We start from the raw sequence: 17,921 nt of genomic DNA on the forward strand, positions 1-17,921 counted from the left end.
TGGTGATGACATTTCCTGTGACATGTTTTGTGACTCTACCTTATGCATGTGGCACCATTGTCATTGACAAAGTTGGATGCCAACACCATGGAAACAACAGCAACATTTTATGGAAAGTGGAGGTGTCATTGCAGTCAATTTGACCAACAAGTGTTTCAGGCAGAAGAAGGCAACCCAACTAATACTGAGCACTGTCAACAGGACATGTACAGTAGGTAACCATTAAATCTAATTACATTAAGGATGGGGAAGTCTGGGCAAATCTGCATCATTTCATTGTTTATCATTGTTCAAGTTGACACCTTTAGCTGTTATTCTGATAAAGTCAAAATACTATTCAAAATTGCTGTACAAGCACCAGATGCAGCACAACAATGTGCTCATACTACTAAATTCATTGGGAAATTTGTTGAAAAGAAATTCACAATGAATGATGGCAGATGCTGGTTAATATACGTGTGAAGTAACAAAATCAGAAATTACTGAAAAAACTCAGCAGGTCTGGCAGCATCTTGGAAACATATTTAACATTTTGAGTACAGTGGCCCTTCTTCAGAACTGATTGTAGCTAGGAAAAGGTTGGCATATGGGGAAGATAGGATGAGAGGAAGGGGAAATGAATAAAGGACAGGTGGATACGGGGCCCAGTGAGACAGAAAACAGCTGGGCGGAGAAAGGAATGAGTAAAGATCAGCCTGGGAGAATGAATAATTGCCAATGGAGACCATTAGTAGCTGACAATGGGTTATTAATGTAGTAGCCCATGTGATGACAAGGCCTGTTGTGTGGGGATTGGGGTAAAGACATGAGATAAGATTCTCAGGGCCCAAAATTATTGGAAGTAATATTGAGTCCAGAAGGTTGCTGGGTTCCCAGGCAAAAAATGGGGTATTGTTCTTCCACCTTATGCTGAGCTTCTCTAGAACACTGTAGCAAGCCAAAGACAGAGAGATTGCCCAGGCAGCATGGTGGTGTGTTGAAATGGCAGACAAACAGAAGCTCAGGGTCATTTTTGCAGACAGAACATAGATGTTCTGCAACGCAGTCACGTAGTCTGCGCTTTGTTTTCCCAATGTAGAGGAGTCCACATTGTGAACAGTGAATACAGGAAACTAGATTGAATGAAATGCAGGTAAATTGCTGCTTCACCTGGAAGGTGTGTCTGGGACCTTGGATAGTGAAGAGGGAGTAAGTTAACAGATAGGTGTTACATTTTCTGCAAATGTATGGAAAGGTGCCATGTGGCTGTGGGGAGGTATTGGAAGTGAATGAGGAGCGTATCAAGGTGTCTGGAGAGAATGGTCCATGCGGAAGACTGACAAAGGAGGGAATGGGAATGTGTGATGGTGGTATCCAGCTGCAGGTGGCAGAAATGGTGGCTAATGATCTTTTGGATTTGGATGACAGTGGGATGTTAGGTGAGGATGAATGGGACCATAATGCTGTTGTGGGAGGGACGGGGGAGAATGAAGGCCAAAGTGCAGGAAATGGGTAGCGCACAGCTAGGGGCCCCATCAACCATGGTGGTGGGGAATCCTCAGTCAAGGAAGAAGGTGGACATTTTGGATGGCCCCTTGTTGAAGCTGGCATCATTGGAACAATTGAAATGGAGATGGAAAACTGTGAGAATGGAATGGAAGGAGGCATGGTGTGAGGATGTATAGTCAAGCTGACTGTAGGAGTTGGTGGGTTTGTAGTAGCTATTGGTGGCTAGCCTACCCTCAGAAATTTAAACACAGATGTTGAGGATGGATAAGACGAAGGTGAAAGCAGGGTAGAAATCGGAAGCACTATTGATGACTTTTTCCAATTCCAGTTGAAAGACGGAAGCAACACTGATGATGTCAAAGATGTTCTACAGAAACAGTTGTGAGCGGAGGCTAGAGTAGGGCTGGCACATGTGAAGAACCTTTTCTCAGTATTATGTGCATGATATTCTCTACTGAAGTTAGGACATGTTGCTAAACTGATGATACTTAGAATATAGAACATAGAACATTTCAGCACAGTACAGGCCCTTCAGCCCTCGATGTTGTGCCGACCTGTCATAGCGAGCTCAAGCCCATCTAACCTACACTATTCCATGTACGTCCATATGATTATCCAATGACGACTTAAATGTACCTAAAGTTGGCGAATTAACTACCATTGCAGGCAAAGCGTTCCATTTCCTTACTACTCTCTGAGTAAAGAAAATACCTCTGACATCTGTCCTATATCTTTCACCCCTCAATTTAAAGCTATGCCACCTCGTGCTTGCCATCACCATCCTAGGAAAAAGGCTCTCCCTATCCACCCTATCTAACCCTCTGATTATTTTATATGTTTCAATTAAGTCACCTCTCAACCTTCTACTCTCGAATGAAAACAGCCTCAAGTCCCTCAGCCTTTCCTCATCAGACCTTCCCTCCATACCAGGCAACATCCTAGTAAATCTCCTCTGCACCCTTTCCAAAGCTTCCACATCCTTCTTATAATGCGGTGACCGGAACTGTACACAATACTCCAAGTGTGGCCGCACCAGAGTTTTGTACAGCTGCAGCATAACCTCTTGGTTCCGGAACTCTATCCCTCTATTAATAAAAACTAAAACACTGTATGACTTCTTAACAGCCCTGTCAACCTGGGTGGCAACTTTCAAGGATCTGTGTACGTGGACACCGAGATCTCTCTGCTCATCTACTCTACTGAGAATCTTACCATTCGCCCTGTACTTTGCTTCTGGTTAGTCCTACCAAAGTGTATCACCTCACACTTGTCTGCATTAAACTCCATTTGCCACCTCTCAGCCCAGCTCTGCAGCTTATCTATGTCTCTCTGCAACCTACCGCATCCTTCGTCACTATCCACAACTGCACCGACCTTAGTGTCGTCTGCAAATTTACGAACCCATCCTTCTACGCCCTCATCCAAGTCATTTATAAAAATGACGAGCAGCAGTGGACCCAACACCGACCCTTGCGGTACACCACTAGTAACTGGTCTCCAGGATGAACATTTCCCATCAACTACCACCCTGTCTTCTTTCAGCAAGCCAATTTCCGAACCAAACTGCTATATCTCCCACAATTCCATTCCTCCGCATTTTGTACAATGGCCTATTGTGGGGAACCTTATCGAACACCTTGCTGAAATCCATATAGACCACATCAACCGGTTCGCTCTCATCTACCTGTTTGGTCACCTTCTCAAAGAACTCAATAAAGGTTTGTGAGGCACAACCTTCGCTTCGCAAAACTGTGCTGACCATCCCTAATCAATTTATTCTTTTCTAGATGATTTTAAATCCTATCCCTTATAACCTTTTCCAACACTTTACCAACAACTGAGGTAAGGCGCACTGGTCTATAATTACCAGGGTTGTCTCTACTCCCCTTCTTGAACAGGGGAACCACATTTGCTATCTCCAGTCATCTGGCACTATTCCTGTAAACTTAGACATAGCTGTGCCTAGTTAGTAATTTTTATTGGACAATGTTGCTCCAGATACTATTTTCAAGCTGCTAAATTGTGATGTACGATTTGCAGCCTCAAGTTATACTTCTGGTTGTACCTTGCTGTTACCTCTGCAGCAGTGCAGTATTATTTTTCCTGAGTATACTAGGAGTAGGAGGGTGCTTCTGTTCTCCACCAGTGTTGAAATGAAATGAAATTACAAAGAATCCAGGTGATTTACTAATCTAAATAACTAATTCTTAAGTGGAACTTTACTGTTGTGTTATTTCTACTGCAAAACTTCAAGTGGTTAGAGACTATACAGTTCTGCACCTGCTTTTAGTGTAACGTGTCAGACTAATGGAATATATTTCTGCATTGATACATATCCAAAACTGCTTTGTATTGATGGGAAATGTGACATGATGGCACTGCACATCTGCTTCAATATGTACTGACACCTGTTACTGAAAAATGCCTGTTTCCCATTTTATTTTAAAGCAATGTTGATTTGGTGGCCATCTTGTTTACTCGTGATAGATATCAACATTCCTAATATCTAATTTTTCCTGCTGCATTGCATGATCTTTGATTCATTCAGGACTATAAATGGACTTCCAAAGACCCACTGTAATAATAAATCTGCAGAACTTTGGACCTGTTTTCTCTCTTGGAATTTATGTATTATTTTTGCACTTACATTATTTTCTGATATAAATACAGAATAGTATAATTGTTGGAATCTACATACATTTATCACATATAAATCAAACATTCAACAATCCAGGTCCTAGTAAGTGAGTAAAATAAACACAAAGCTTTAAATCATTGTTTTTCCATTTTAAGTTCAATTGGATTAAAAGAAGCAGCTGGAATGAAGGGTACAATCTTGTACTCCTGAAGGTGGCAAGCTTGGAACCAGGAAGGGCACTCAATTAGGCAAGATGGTGGTTTACCCCAAAGTCTGCTGTGTTATTAACTCCAGTTGAATTAAAGTGGCACTTTGAGGTCGATATTTGTTTGTCCTAGCTGCTACCGTTGAGGTCCTTAAGTAGCCAATTAAGGATACATAGAGTCCTCAACTCAGCTGGGATTAATCTGTTGCAAGTGGGTTTGTTGCCATGCAACATTCCTGACAGGTCAGTTGTCCAATAAAAATAAAACGTTCTGGAGAAAGATGGAAGATTGGAAAACATTTGTGGAGAAAAACCCAAAGTTAAAATTTCAAGTCTAATTTAACGTTTCCTTGAAATATTAACTCTGTTTCTCTCCACTGAAGTTGCCAGACATGCTGAACATTTCCAACACTTTCTTTTTATTTTAGATCTCCAATATTCACAGCATTTTACATTTATTTTGTGTCAATTGTGCATTCAGCTTATCACCTTGGTGGTGCTGCTTCTGTCTTGGTTGACAGGAGGGAACTGCAGTGGCCTCTGATCCATCTAATTTTTCTTCCTGCGAAGCCAGATCCCCAGAAACAACTTTACCCCACCTCATGAACCCTCAAAAGAATCAGTTACCTGATTATGGAATCCTCCATGATCATGGGTGATCTTCCATCAGCAGCCATAGCCTCCTCTGGTGGCCTTACCAGTGCCTGATTGGTGTTAGATTGGGTGTGGGCGTTCCTTAGAAGAGGCACTGTGAGTCTCTTGTTGGCTGTTCAGTTGGCTGATGAGACTCCTATTGCCCCAACAAGTTTCCATCTGAAAGTTCAGCCACCAATTGCATTCTGCTTTTGTGCTATTCTTACAACATGAAAACTTAGAGATGGAGAAAAAAATTCTGAATGTAAAATGTTTGAAATAAAAACTGAAAATTCTGGAACATCAAAATTCAATTAGCATCTGCAAATGAAGAAGATTTTGCACAGGACCCCTGGAAACTTAGAATATCGGTGTAGCAGTAGGTCACTTGGTCTTTTGAGTCTGCCTCCCCCATTAAATGTGATCATGGCTTATCATCCAACTCTGTATCATGTTCTTTTTACCTCCACGTATGCTTTGATTTCCTTAGTCTTAAGAACTATATCTACATCTTTCTCAAAAGTCTTCAATATTTTGGCCTTCGCCGGGATATAAATAGAGTAGGTTCTGGTGAGGACCACAAATCAAATGTTAACCAAACATTTTTAACTCTTGACTGAACATTTTTGTTCACTAGTTTCCAACAGTTTCTATTTTGTTTCCCAATGGAAAGGATACTTTATAAGTAATATTGCAAACAGTAAACTTAATCAAATAAAGGCACAGATATAGTAACAAAACAGGTTTTCTGTAACAGATATAATTGAAAAGTATTTATTTTGGATCAAAATTTTTGACTGTAAAATCTCCCTTTCAATATATCAACAAATAAAATGTTAATGTCTTTAAGCCAACTGTTTTAATGAGGTAATAAGACAGCAATATATTTAAGAAATAGTTTAAAATAGAAAACAAAAAAAAAAGGCACTCTTAAAAGCTTGACAGTAAGTGTAGGACTTTGAACCTCAAAGACATTCAATATTGAAACTGGATATAATATCTGTGTACATCCGAATATCTCACATAGACACATATCCTACACCAAACAGCCTATTTTGGAATCTTAAGAGCTTTTAATGCAAGTGTTGCTAACAATTTCATTACAACAAATATGTACTGTAGTAGGAAGTAAGTACACCTTAAACATTAGCAAAATTCTGCAAGATAAATTAAGACATTAGCTAAAGGCTGCTATTAAAATGCATTTGACACGAAAACCGCACTCATGGTTATAAGATGTTTGAAAGTCACTGGCTGTGCTGTGGCTGTCTGATACTTGTTCAGCTGGTAAGACTTTTTAGATCTATGCATAATGATAGTATTTGATTACATAATTTGTTGTAACCTTAAATCAGCTTATCTTTACTTTAAAATTTTACCAAAGAATACATCATAGTTTTATATCCTGCTGGTCACTGATTGATAGAAATAGTGAATCTTTTCATATTTGAATCCAACATTCTTGCACAATCATTATTCTTAATCATTTGGCTTAATTTAAATAAGGCTTCCAGGCCATGATATCACTGTTAATGTAACTTTGTTTCGCTGTTCTTTCAGCATTGGGACAAGCGCTGAATGGCTCATGCCTGTTGTTGAGAGTCCATTCACTGCTACAATCATATCACCACACCTACGGGAAAGAGAACAAATAAAAATGAATACCTGTGAAACCTGATCATTTATAAGGAATGACAGGTTGTAGCATTGTAGGCATACTAACAACTGCACTCAGCTTCCACATAGATAATGTAATTGTATTATCCTATTGGCCAACCTGGGATAATTTAGAAATCTAGGTGTATTTACTCATTAGTTAATGCCCTTTGTTTTCTGGCATCTGTGCGGTCACTTCCAAACTAATGTCCTGCCAAAAATTCCGTTCAGTAATAGCGCTACATAGAATCTTACCTGTACAGTGGGTGACAGTTGTTTGGAAATCCTGCTTGCCACACAAAGTGAGTTCCTGTATATACCTAACATACTTTAGTAGCAGAATTCAAAATGCTTTTTTCCCCAAACTGAAATGAAAGATTAGTCTTTAAATTTGGAAAGAAACAAATAGCTTGGGAAAATATGTACATTTATATAGAAATGCGGCATTCAGGCCAATCTGTCTATTCTGGGTATTTTATACACCATGTTAACTTTCTCCATCTGTCTTCCCCTACCCCTACTGGCATAATCCTCCCTTGTTTTCTCCCTCGTGCACATACCTAGCAACCCTTTAAATGCATTTATGCTATTTTTCTCAAGTATTCTTTGTGTTAATAAGTTCCATATTCTAATTACTCTGTGGGGAAAAAAATCTCCAAATGTTTAATTGAAGTACTAAATGATTAATTTTATATTTAGAGTCCCTCCTTTTGGTCTCTTCCACAAGTTGAAACATCTTTTCTCTGCCTACCCTTTCAAAATAGTAAAAACTTCTACCAGGTCACTGCTCAGCCTTTTCTTCTATAGAGAAAAGAGCTATAGCTCTTAAATCTTTTTGGATAGGAAACAGGAACAGATAAGTACACAGCACGTGTTTAATTTGAAAACTGTTACTACGCGCCTTCTTTGTAATAAGATTATGGATAGATGATGGCAAACAGCAAGTTACATTGTTCATTGAAATACATACTAGCTCCATCCAAATATTACTGATTGATGAACAATCACCGCACTTGAAAAGTTTACTCTGCTTTCTTCCATCAGATGCTGCCAGACCTGCTGATTCTGCGAGCAATTCAGCTTTTGTTTCAGATCTCCAGCATTAACAGTTCTTTGTTTTATAAAACTAACTGACTAATGGAATTGGGAGAAAAATTGCATTATTTCATAAAATGCTTTACTTAAAATTTAAATGTGAAAGCATACAATGTATCAAGTAGTCACTGATTCACTGACACCCTTTGGCTCTCAGGTGGGAGAGCATATTAACTTACTGATGGGTATGGTGTTGTAGTAGCAAACAGCCACAGATTTTGCTCTTTTAGAAGGCTTCCCTCAGGCACAGGACATTATTGACCTTAACCTTATCATTTTACGAGCTCTGTTTTACCAACCTGACACCTTCACTAACAAGAAGTCCTTACGTTTCCTCAATGTGCAGGTTGTTTGTGATCACCATATGTTTTTTTGCAAGTCCGTGCATAGTACCCTGGTTGCTTCCATGAATCATTCATACTGAGGAATTCCCATTCGACTCAGCATTTTCAGTCACTGAAAAATATTCATACTGGTGTCCAGGGTACTTGAATATACCTCAAGGAGGTGGCTAATTTTTTAATTGTAAAAATACACTTTATTCATTAAAAATACGTAAATGTATTTTTATATATGTACACACAGTTATTGAAGCATTTTTGTACAGTCCCTTTACACACGTATAACAAACAAACATTGGATTTTGGCATTCCCTACAATTGCAAAAAATTCCCAAGGCATTTCTTACTTATAAAGGACTACATTTACATACTTTTGAGGCACTGTGAGGGCCTGATAACTAAACAAACCCCCAATGAACTTCAGCAGAAAGACCTTAAGCAGTGGTCTTTCCCCACTGGGCCTTGACAGCAGCTGCCCCAAGCTTTAACGTGTCCCTCAGCACGTAATCCTGGACATTGGAATGTGCCTAACTGCAACTCTCGGTTGAGCTCAACTCTTTGCTCTGGAAAAAAACATGTTTTGGGCAGACCAAAGAATGTTTTTCACCAAGTTGATGGTCCTCCAGGTGTTTTCGAATATTTGTCTTGGTGTGCGTCCTGTGGATCAGACTGTAGGCCATAGAAACCGGTGACACAGAGCTGCTCAGGACAAGCCTCGACATAAACCACTCCATCACTCTGCAGACCTTCTTTGCAAAGGCACATTTCATTTTCAAGGGTAGTGTGCAGTGGAGGAGTGTCTGGGCGTGCATTAAGGACCTCACAGGTCATGCCCTTCTCACCACCAGCCAAGCAACATCTTGGTGTTAAAAATCGAAAGAACTGCAGATGTTGTAAATTAGGAAATAGCAATATCTTGATGTTTGTTGGAAAACTCCTGTGATGAGGCATTCTGCCAAATTACTTTGACAGTCTGCTAAGGGAACAACTTGACAGGATCACCCTCTCCTTTTCTCACAGGGGTCTCAAGGACACTACATGCTGACCACTATCTCATAGGCTTATGGTCAAAGTTATTTTTCTTTACACATTTTTTCACAAGGGACAGATGATATGGAACGGTCCAACTACGTGGAGCATTCTGCAGCAAGGCCGGGCCCATCCTTCATAACATCAGAGATAGGTAGAATCTCAGTACATTGTGACACTTAGTGCTTGCGTACTGAAGGTCTATGCACAGCTTGATACAGCTGCACACAAAGTGACCATCAGGATGAGAGCGGTGTTGGGTACGTTCTTTCTCCCTTATCCAGAATCTTTTACATGGTGATCCTTTGTATATAGTCCATCTTTGACCACAAAATGAAGTGGAAAGTTGCCCAGGTGACTGCAGTGATGCAGGGTCAGGGAAAAGGGCAGACCTGCGCTACATACAACAACACTGATAGCACCTCACACTTGATGACGAGTTTTTAACCTGCAATGGAGAAGGAGTGGTGCTCTTATCTGCCAAGTTTCTGCCTCACCCTGATGGTAAGCTCCTCCCAAGATGCTCTGACACCTCCGAACTATATATCCAGCAACCTTAAAGGAGAATACTGCTGATGTCCTCCAGGTCATCGGATGCCTTTTGTTAAGTTTTGTTTGGGCTCCATTTGTCACTAACTAAAATGGGGGAGAAACTTGGAAATTGCATGTCCCTCCCTTGAATATGGCATTTTCCATTTTTGCAATGGAGTCAGATCATGTTTCTGGCATGCATGGTCATGGAGATAGTTGGCCATTTAAATCATCAGCTGTCTTCATTCAAGTTATATTTTTGCAGCCCAGGTCTGTGAAGTGTAAAGCTTGTAGAGTGTACACAGTAACATGTAGGTTTAATCTTTGTGCATTCCTTTTGATCGCAAGGTACCCCTTTAGGGAGGTAAGGCATCTCTTTGGATATGGTCCAGAACACTTCTGGGGTTGGTAAGGTGCCCTCTGGAATTGTTAAAAGTAGGCATAAATACATAAACTCATTAAGTGCAAACTTACTGAAAGCATCAACTATCCTATCCAAGTTAACTGTCAATCCCAACTGCCAAGAGGACCTGTAATTGTCCTGCCCTTGAAATCTTTGGGAAATATATACAGAATGATAAACATATTGTTGTTTGCTGTGTCACTCTAATTGCTGGCATAAACCTGTGGGCTTCCAACACTAGATTAGTACTGCCTGAGTGATTTCATAATCATCCATTAACATAGCAAGGTGCATTCTGTACCCTATTTTGATTCACAGTCCAAGCAGTTGTTGTATTGTTGTGGGAACTGGGAACTATGAATTTCCAAAGCTTGATGTTATAAAAGATTATGCATTTGAATTAAACGTTTGTTAGTCTAAGGCATCATGAAGTTGAAGAAATATAAATGCAATGTCATGAATGACAGTATTATTTAAAATGTTGTGAAGTCTGCATTTGACACTTAGAAATTTATTTTATCTAAGTTCTGCATGGATCCTGAGGCCTGCCCATTTTGAAATACTGAATAAGTTCATCTTGTGGTATAACAGCAAAGGAGCTATAAAAGGGCCACCGGAGTGGGTAGAGGGGCATAAATTGGGAGGGAGGGTGTGAATGGTCCTGCAGGGGTATGTGTAGATCATATGGTGCTATGGTCATGGCAAGTGTGGAGAGTGAGGGGTGAGGGCTGAAGGAATGTTTTGCGCTTTAGTTTAAACAGTGCCAGAACTCCACGACAGGTTTTTCACTCAGCTGACCTCTGGACCCGGTCTCCTCCTCACTACTTCTGGGATTACAAGCCCAACTGCAAATACATGTCACACCTGCAGACTAAAAATCGGATATCTGGGCAGTCATTGTTACAGGTCAGATTTGCGTAGCCAGGAATTCTCCTGATTCTGTATGCACCCAACTTAGAAACAAAATTACAGGACTATGAACCAGTTAGAAAATTCAAACATAAGCTACAGTTACAAAAATTTTTACCACATGATCCTGAATAAGAATATTGTGATTTTGCAGCATAAGGAATTTGAAATGCTGTTGATTATTCACTAGGAATAAATTTGAAAGTTTCTAATACTCAGTATTATGAATTAGGTACACGATGTGATGTTTCAGAAAATCTGTGCATCAACTAATTTTCATGAAAGATCACATTAGTTGTATTGCAACACTTTAGGAAACAATAGTAACTGATGAGTTTTTACATAATGCTCTTTTGTACTAATTTTAAGCAACAATTTCTTGTAAACAAAATATATGCAAAAAGTGTAAGGAGGGAAGGGTCGTTTTAATTTGATGCTTAAAAATTTACTTTATATCATTACTCAATTATTAGTGCTATTGTAAAGAGGAACACATTTGGGTGTTTATTCTGCCTCAGCAATGAAAGAGCTAATCACATGCAGAATTTTTAATTTTAAAATGGAGGCTTTGCCAAGGTGATGGTTCCAAATAAAGACAAAGAAAGCTTACTCACCTCAGTCTTCCATCATAAAAAGCTGGTGTCCCAAATACAATTGTTTTTATAAAAAATGGCTGATTGCAATGATTTTCTTCATAACCACCAACAATACTGAAGCCCCAACTTCCTGAGTTACTCCTCCGAAGAACAATATCATGATTAGTATGAAGGGTGCTGAAAAGAAATGAAACATTACAATGAATACTAACGATAGCTCCATTATGTTTTCACTTGACTGTTAAATATTCCGTATCCTTGACATCTAAGTCAGTTTTCAGGAAGACAGGAAGGAAAAACAAAGCACAAACAGGAAGAAAAGAAATGCGTCTCTTAAGTGAATATTAAGATTCTGGAAACTGGAAAAAAAATTCAAAATGTAAATCATCCTCAGCTGAGTGATTTAAGCCATAATTCTTTCTTTCAGTGTGCAGATTGCTCCATGAGGCAACTTTGTGGCTGTCCTCAACTGAAATCTACTTTACGTTTGCTGATATGATAGCAAATCTTAAGGAGTATTTTTTACAAAGGCATTCTACCTATCACAGAACGGCAAAGAAAAATAGATTGCACCATGATAACAAAGTGTGAAGCTGGATGAACACAGCAGGCCAAGCAGCATCTCAGGAGCACAAAAGCTGACGTTTCGGGCCTAGACCCTTCATCAGAGAGGGGGATGGGGAGAGGGAACTGGAATACATGGGGAGAGAGGGGGAGGCGGACCGAAGGTGGAGAGAAAAGAAGATAGGTGGAGAGTAGAGTATAGGTGGGGAGGTAGGGAGGGGATAGGTCAGTCCAGGGAAGACAGACAGGTCAAGGAGGTGGGATGAGGTTAGTAGGTAGGAAATGGAGGTGCGGCTTGGGGTGGGAGGAAGGGATGGGTGAGAGGAAGAACAGGTTAGGGAGGCAGAGACAGGCTGGGCTGGTTTTGGGATGCAGTGGTGGGAGGGGAAGAGCTGGGCTGGTTGTGTGGTGCAGTGAGGGGAGGGGACGAACAGGGCTGGTTTTGGGATGCGGTGGGGGAAGGGGAGATTTTGAAGTTGGTGAAGTCCACATTGATACCATTGGGCTGCAGGGTTCCCAAGCGGAATATGAGTTGCTGTTCCTGCAACCTTCGGGTGGCATCATTGTGGCACCTCAGGAGGTCCATGATGGACATGTCATCTAAAGAATGGGAGCGGGAGTTGAAATGGTTCGCGACTGGGAGGTGAGGTTGTTTATTGCGAACCGAGCAGAGGTGTCCTGCAAAGCAGTCCCCAAGCCTCCGCTTGGTTTCCCCAATGTAGAGGAAGCCACACCGGGTACAATGGATGCAGTATACCACATTGGCAGACGTGCAGGTGAACCTCTGCTTAATATGGAAAGTCATCTTGGGGCCTGGGATAGGGGTGAGGGAGGAGGTGTGGGGGCAAGTGTAGCATTTCCTGCAGCACCCCTGGATTGCACCATCCCTGGTTTAGTTAGTCTAAGTCTTTTGTGCCATAGACCTCAATCATTGCTGAAACACATAGAAAGACATGATTGATATGAAATGTTGAAAGTTTCTGATCATCAGTGCAGTAAGAAGTAACATTTTGATTTGTGAGGAAGGGGTTTAATGTTGGTATAATACTACCCTGTCAAAGGACAAGCAATAATAACACTTTGGGAATCAACTTCTACTAAGACTTAACCATACAACTATTGTGATAAATTAATGGCCAGTAGCAGAAGCTCACCATAGAAAATTAGTTTGTAAAAGTTTAGAAATTCCTGTACAGGATACATTATTCATGAAGAAACAGAACAATTATTGAGTGCAGGAATGAAATTGAGTTTACCCTTCGAGTTCATAAAGAAAGAAAACAAGGACGATCCCCAATGAAACTTGGCAGAAGATTATGGCAAGTTGCTACTAAGCAACATATAAATTTGAATGGAAGCAAAATACTAATGAATCAAGAATGTCCATGAGCCAAAGGGCTAACCCACTGAAGAAACATTATTGGGGTGGATGCAAAACTTTCAACACCAGGCAAGGACAAGAGTATGAGATAACAAGGTGTAGAGCTGGAGGAGCAGGAAGGCTGACGTTTCGGGCCTAGAACCTTCTTCAGAAAATTTCTGAAGAAGGGTCTAGGCCCAAAACGTCAGCCTTCCTGCTCATCTGATGCTGCTTGGTCTGCTGTGTTCATCCAACTCGATACCTTGTATTCTCAGATTCACCAGCATCTGCAGTTCCTACAATCTCAAGGACAAGAGTATTTTGGTTTGTCCGCGGTCAGTGTTCTTTTCCTCTCGTCACAATTGGAGTCTTGGTTAAAACACATTGATGGGGAGTTGTACCAAATGTACCAACTTGGCAAATGCAATCCTATGCTTGAATATGTCAAACAAATTGAAAATCCTCACCATGCAACAAGAAATACCAATTTCATGCACTTCCTTGATATGTAGCAAATATTGAAAATGAAGAACTGGAGAAATTTAAGCAACCATATACCATTCAAGGAGTCTTTATACTTTTTGGGCAGAAATGAATTTATAGAAAATTTCTTCAACGTTTCTCAGTTAACATTGAAAAAATCTGATCATCTGTTTAACTTGATTGAACACACAACTCACTCACCTTGGCAATCCTAACCACATGACCCATGATGGTGACCAAGTGGTATCATATTCATTCTTAGTGTTTGTGCTGAGTTGCTCATCTGCAATTTGACCCTGCTCTTCTATTGTTTGTACTTCTAGTGCCTTTAGTATAACAACTGGCGAAGCAGCGCTCGTTTTTAGTGTGGCCACGGCTTCACTGTGACTCAGACAGGTTAGGTCAATGCCATTGATGCTTAGTAGTATATCTCCTGTTAAAATAACCAGACTTACTTTCAACTTTCTATGTATGTTAGCTTTGGGATACTTGCATTAAATTACACAAATCTTAACTTTTCATGTCTTCTGATATTTTCACAAGATCATTCTAGAAAACATTTTGGAACTTGCATCAACAAAAAATAGTTATCCACTAACTTGGGAAAATGTTACTTTTAATTTTTTACTGTGACAGAAACAAGAGCTGCATTGTTGCATTGATTCCTTTGGAGAAATGAGGAGCTGATTCTTTTCTTAACAGTCAGCATAATCGACTCAACAAATACATTTCAGAGCAGAAAAGCTGATCTTAATACATGGGGCTGTATTTTACACATATTCAAGATGTATTGGCAGTGTCAAAGTTAGGGCAGGTTCAGTTGTTGGCATGTCCCATACCACTTCATGACCATCAGGCCAATAATCAGGAAGAAAGTTCTTCTTACAATAGCTACTGGCCAGTCAGAAGACCAGCAGCTCTCTTCTGCCAGCAATGCCACTGACAGGGGTCCTGCTGCCCTGTAGAAGATGAGCCAGCGGAGCTTGGATGTAGGTAAATATGCACCGGAATAGCAGGTGTGAGGGGAAGTGAAATGTGAGTGAGGATGGACTCTGATGGGGACAGGTTTCCAACAAGTCACTCTGCTCTCTCTTGCATCTCTCTCGGCTTGCCAGCTTTTACTAGGACATGGCACTGGTGTCCCATCACCACAGGCAAGTGCTGAACAGCACTTAAGGACTTCAATTGGCATATAGGCAAATAGCTACCCGCCGCAATTCCCACTGCAGGTAAAATATACTCCATAGGAATGAAAGATACCAGCCATGACCTCAGTCCTCATTATCAAGTTTTGGTGTACACTGTAACAAATGAATGCTCTATCAGCCTTTACAACAACTGCTGAAAAATTGCATTAACAAAAGAAAAAATTGCAAATGTCAATCACAAGCAGCCATTCAAAACAAGGCTTGTACAATAATAATGAAGGGCATGGGACCACTCAATTTCTTTCCCTGTTCTCAATTTCAAAATATGTTGGGTGAGGCATAGTTTTGTTGTAATGTCACTGGACTAGGGATCCAGGGATTCCGGCTAATGTTCTGGGAACATGGGTTCAAACTACACCATAGGAGATGGTGAAGTTGAAATTCACTGAAATCTGTAATTAAAAGCTAGTCTAAAAGGTGACCATGTAACCATTGTCAATTGTCATATAAAAAACATCTGGCTCATAATGTCCTTTAAGCAAGAAAATCTGACCTTACCTGGTCTGGTCTGGTCTACTTAGAAATGTGGATTCTTACTTCCATTTTAACAGTTCTTTCAGAGCTGATAGAGGAAGGCAAACCATGCCCCTTTTCACAGCTGTCAGCACCTGTATTCTCAAATGCAAAGGTCTTGACAGGCACTGGGAGTGTACTGGGAGGGCAGGGTACTGGGAGGATAGGGTGCTAAATAGGTATAGAGCTATGAAAGTAGGGTGCCAGCTGGGGATGGAGTAGAGTACTAGGTGGATAGGTTGCCTGGGTAGGCTTGTGCTAGGTCGCAAGGTGGCAAGGGGGCAAGGGGTGCAGAAAAATGATGCATTCTTCATAGTAGATTAGGATGTGCAGGAGAAATCCAGTCAGAGGGTAGGCTGGAGTTGGGAGTAGAGGGGAAGATGAGTGAGGAGGGTGGGTGTTGGGCCTGAGGTTTCAGATCTGGCAGCAGGAGGGGGTTAGGTCATATTAACCCCCTGTGCAGGTGCAAGGGGGTTTAGGGTTCATGTATTTGGCAGCCTGTGAGCTACATATGGGGTTTGTTTAACAATTAGTCATAGTCTAAGCTTTCCTTGATAACTAGTTTCCTCAATTTCATTGGGCCCATCCAAAGTCTCTGGTTAAATGGAGAGTTTGGAGGTAGAGGAATTGCAGAAGGTCCAATTTCCTGGGCAATTCCTCTATGTTGGAATAGTTCCCTATATATATCACCATGTACACTGGCATAACAATAACTATCTGGTTAGTGGAAAATCTGCCCAATACTTTACCAGGCCTACAGAAGTTATAGAAAGTGAAATTCATACATACATAAAAATCTTGAGAATAGGAGGGTTAGTCAGCATTGTAATTTCTTTGAACTGCACTCAAATTCTAGGGTTAAGCATGGCAAGCAGAATTTGGTCAATTCCTACTCTGCATGGTGTTAACAGGTATGCTACATAATGTAGATATTAAATTGAATCACCAACTAAGTTCCTGTGGAGCTCTGGCAGTGTGTAATCTTACCACGTTTGATCCTTCCTTCTCTGTAAAGGCAGCCATGTGGCTGTACACTGGTGACAAAGATTGGCAATTCACCATTTTTGCTGCCCCGTCCTCCTGCTACAGTCATTCCTAAGGATTCATGAGGTTCTTTCTTTACATTGATCTGTTTTTCTTGACAAGTAACACATTGGGACAGGTCCTGCGGAAATAGGGAAAACTTTTGCTTTCATTCAATGTTTTAAAATATTAAAAACAGGGGGGCATCATGAATGAAAACAGAAAATGCATGAGAACCTCAGCAGATCTGGCAGCATCTGTAGAGGGAGAAATAGAGTTACATTTTTGAGTCCAATTTGATTTTTCTTCAGAAACCTCCGATATTCGCAGTACTTTGTTTTTATTTGAATCATCATGAATACATTTTTACAGATTCTAAATTATTTGAATTCTACCTTATTTTTACAACTGCTTTATTTAACTCAGGTTAGGAGAGGCAGTGACATCATAGGAATGTCACTAGACTAGTAACCAAGAATGCTAGGCTAATGTTCAGGGGACATGGGTTTGAAGCCTACCATGGTAGATGGTGAAAAATGAATTCAGTAATATCTGGAATTAAAAGTTGGCCTCTTCGTGACCATGTGACCACTATTAATTATTGTAATAACCCATGTGGGTCACTAATGTCCTTTGGAGAAGGAAATCTGGTACATGCGCCTCCAGATACACAGCAATGTGGTTGACTCTTAAGTTCCCTCTGGGAATCAAATGTTAACTGAGCTATCAATGCCCACACCTCATGAGTAAATAAAAGAAACTCGTTGATCAATTCTAATGGCTCAATAAACTATCTGCAGCTTTTCTTGTGGTTGACCACGCTATCCTCCTCCAAAGCCTTCCTAATGTCAAAGTGGGTGAGATTACCTCCTCTCGATTATATTCCTATCTTTGGACTAGACAATCTCCAGCATTAGCCTTTTCTGTGAAACACAGTTCTTCTGAAAGGTTGCCCAAACATATGTTCTTGATTGTGTCCTATTTCTCATCTATACAATGCATTTCAGTGACATTATCTGAAACCACATCAGCTTCATGAGTACACTAACAATACTCAGTTCTACCTACTAATAATTCTTATGACTCCAACATAGCATCATCTTTGTCAAATTGTGATTCTGACATCCAGGACTGAATGAGCAAAATGACCTTCAATTAAATACTGGCAAGACTGAAAGCAATGTTTTTATGTTGCGAAGTCAATTCTTAGAATCAAAGAAACCCTACAGAGTGGAAGCAGGCCATT

The 17,921-nt window shown here is 40.5% G+C and overlaps 1 protein-coding gene across 6 annotated transcripts in view; it reads right to left on the reverse strand.

Annotated features, from left to right (window-relative positions):
* Positions 1-5,776: 5,776 nt before the first annotated feature.
* The window catches only part of lnx2a (ligand of numb-protein X 2a), a 125,409-nt gene continuing 113,264 nt past the window's right edge, over positions 5,777-17,921 (reverse strand). For 4 of the 6 annotated variants that reach the window (XM_048532412.2, XM_048532414.2, XM_048532411.2 and 1 more), the window contains 4 exons: positions 16,640-16,817; positions 14,133-14,364; positions 11,543-11,701; positions 5,777-6,597 (listed from right to left, as the gene is read on the reverse strand). In XM_048532412.2, the coding sequence (XP_048388369.1) occupies positions 6,462-6,597; positions 11,543-11,701; positions 14,133-14,364; positions 16,640-16,817 (705 nt within the window). In that variant the 3' untranslated portion in view covers positions 5,777-6,461. Of the gene's footprint in view, positions 10,037-11,542; positions 11,702-14,132; positions 14,365-16,639; positions 16,818-17,921 lie in introns of all 6 variants that reach the window. The other 2 variants (XR_009445853.1, XM_059646686.1) reach the window with 2 other exon arrangements.

The sequence above is a fragment of the Stegostoma tigrinum genome, chromosome 6 (genome assembly GCF_030684315.1).
Source record: "Stegostoma tigrinum isolate sSteTig4 chromosome 6, sSteTig4.hap1, whole genome shotgun sequence".
NCBI lineage: Eukaryota > Metazoa > Chordata > Chondrichthyes > Orectolobiformes > Stegostomatidae > Stegostoma > Stegostoma tigrinum.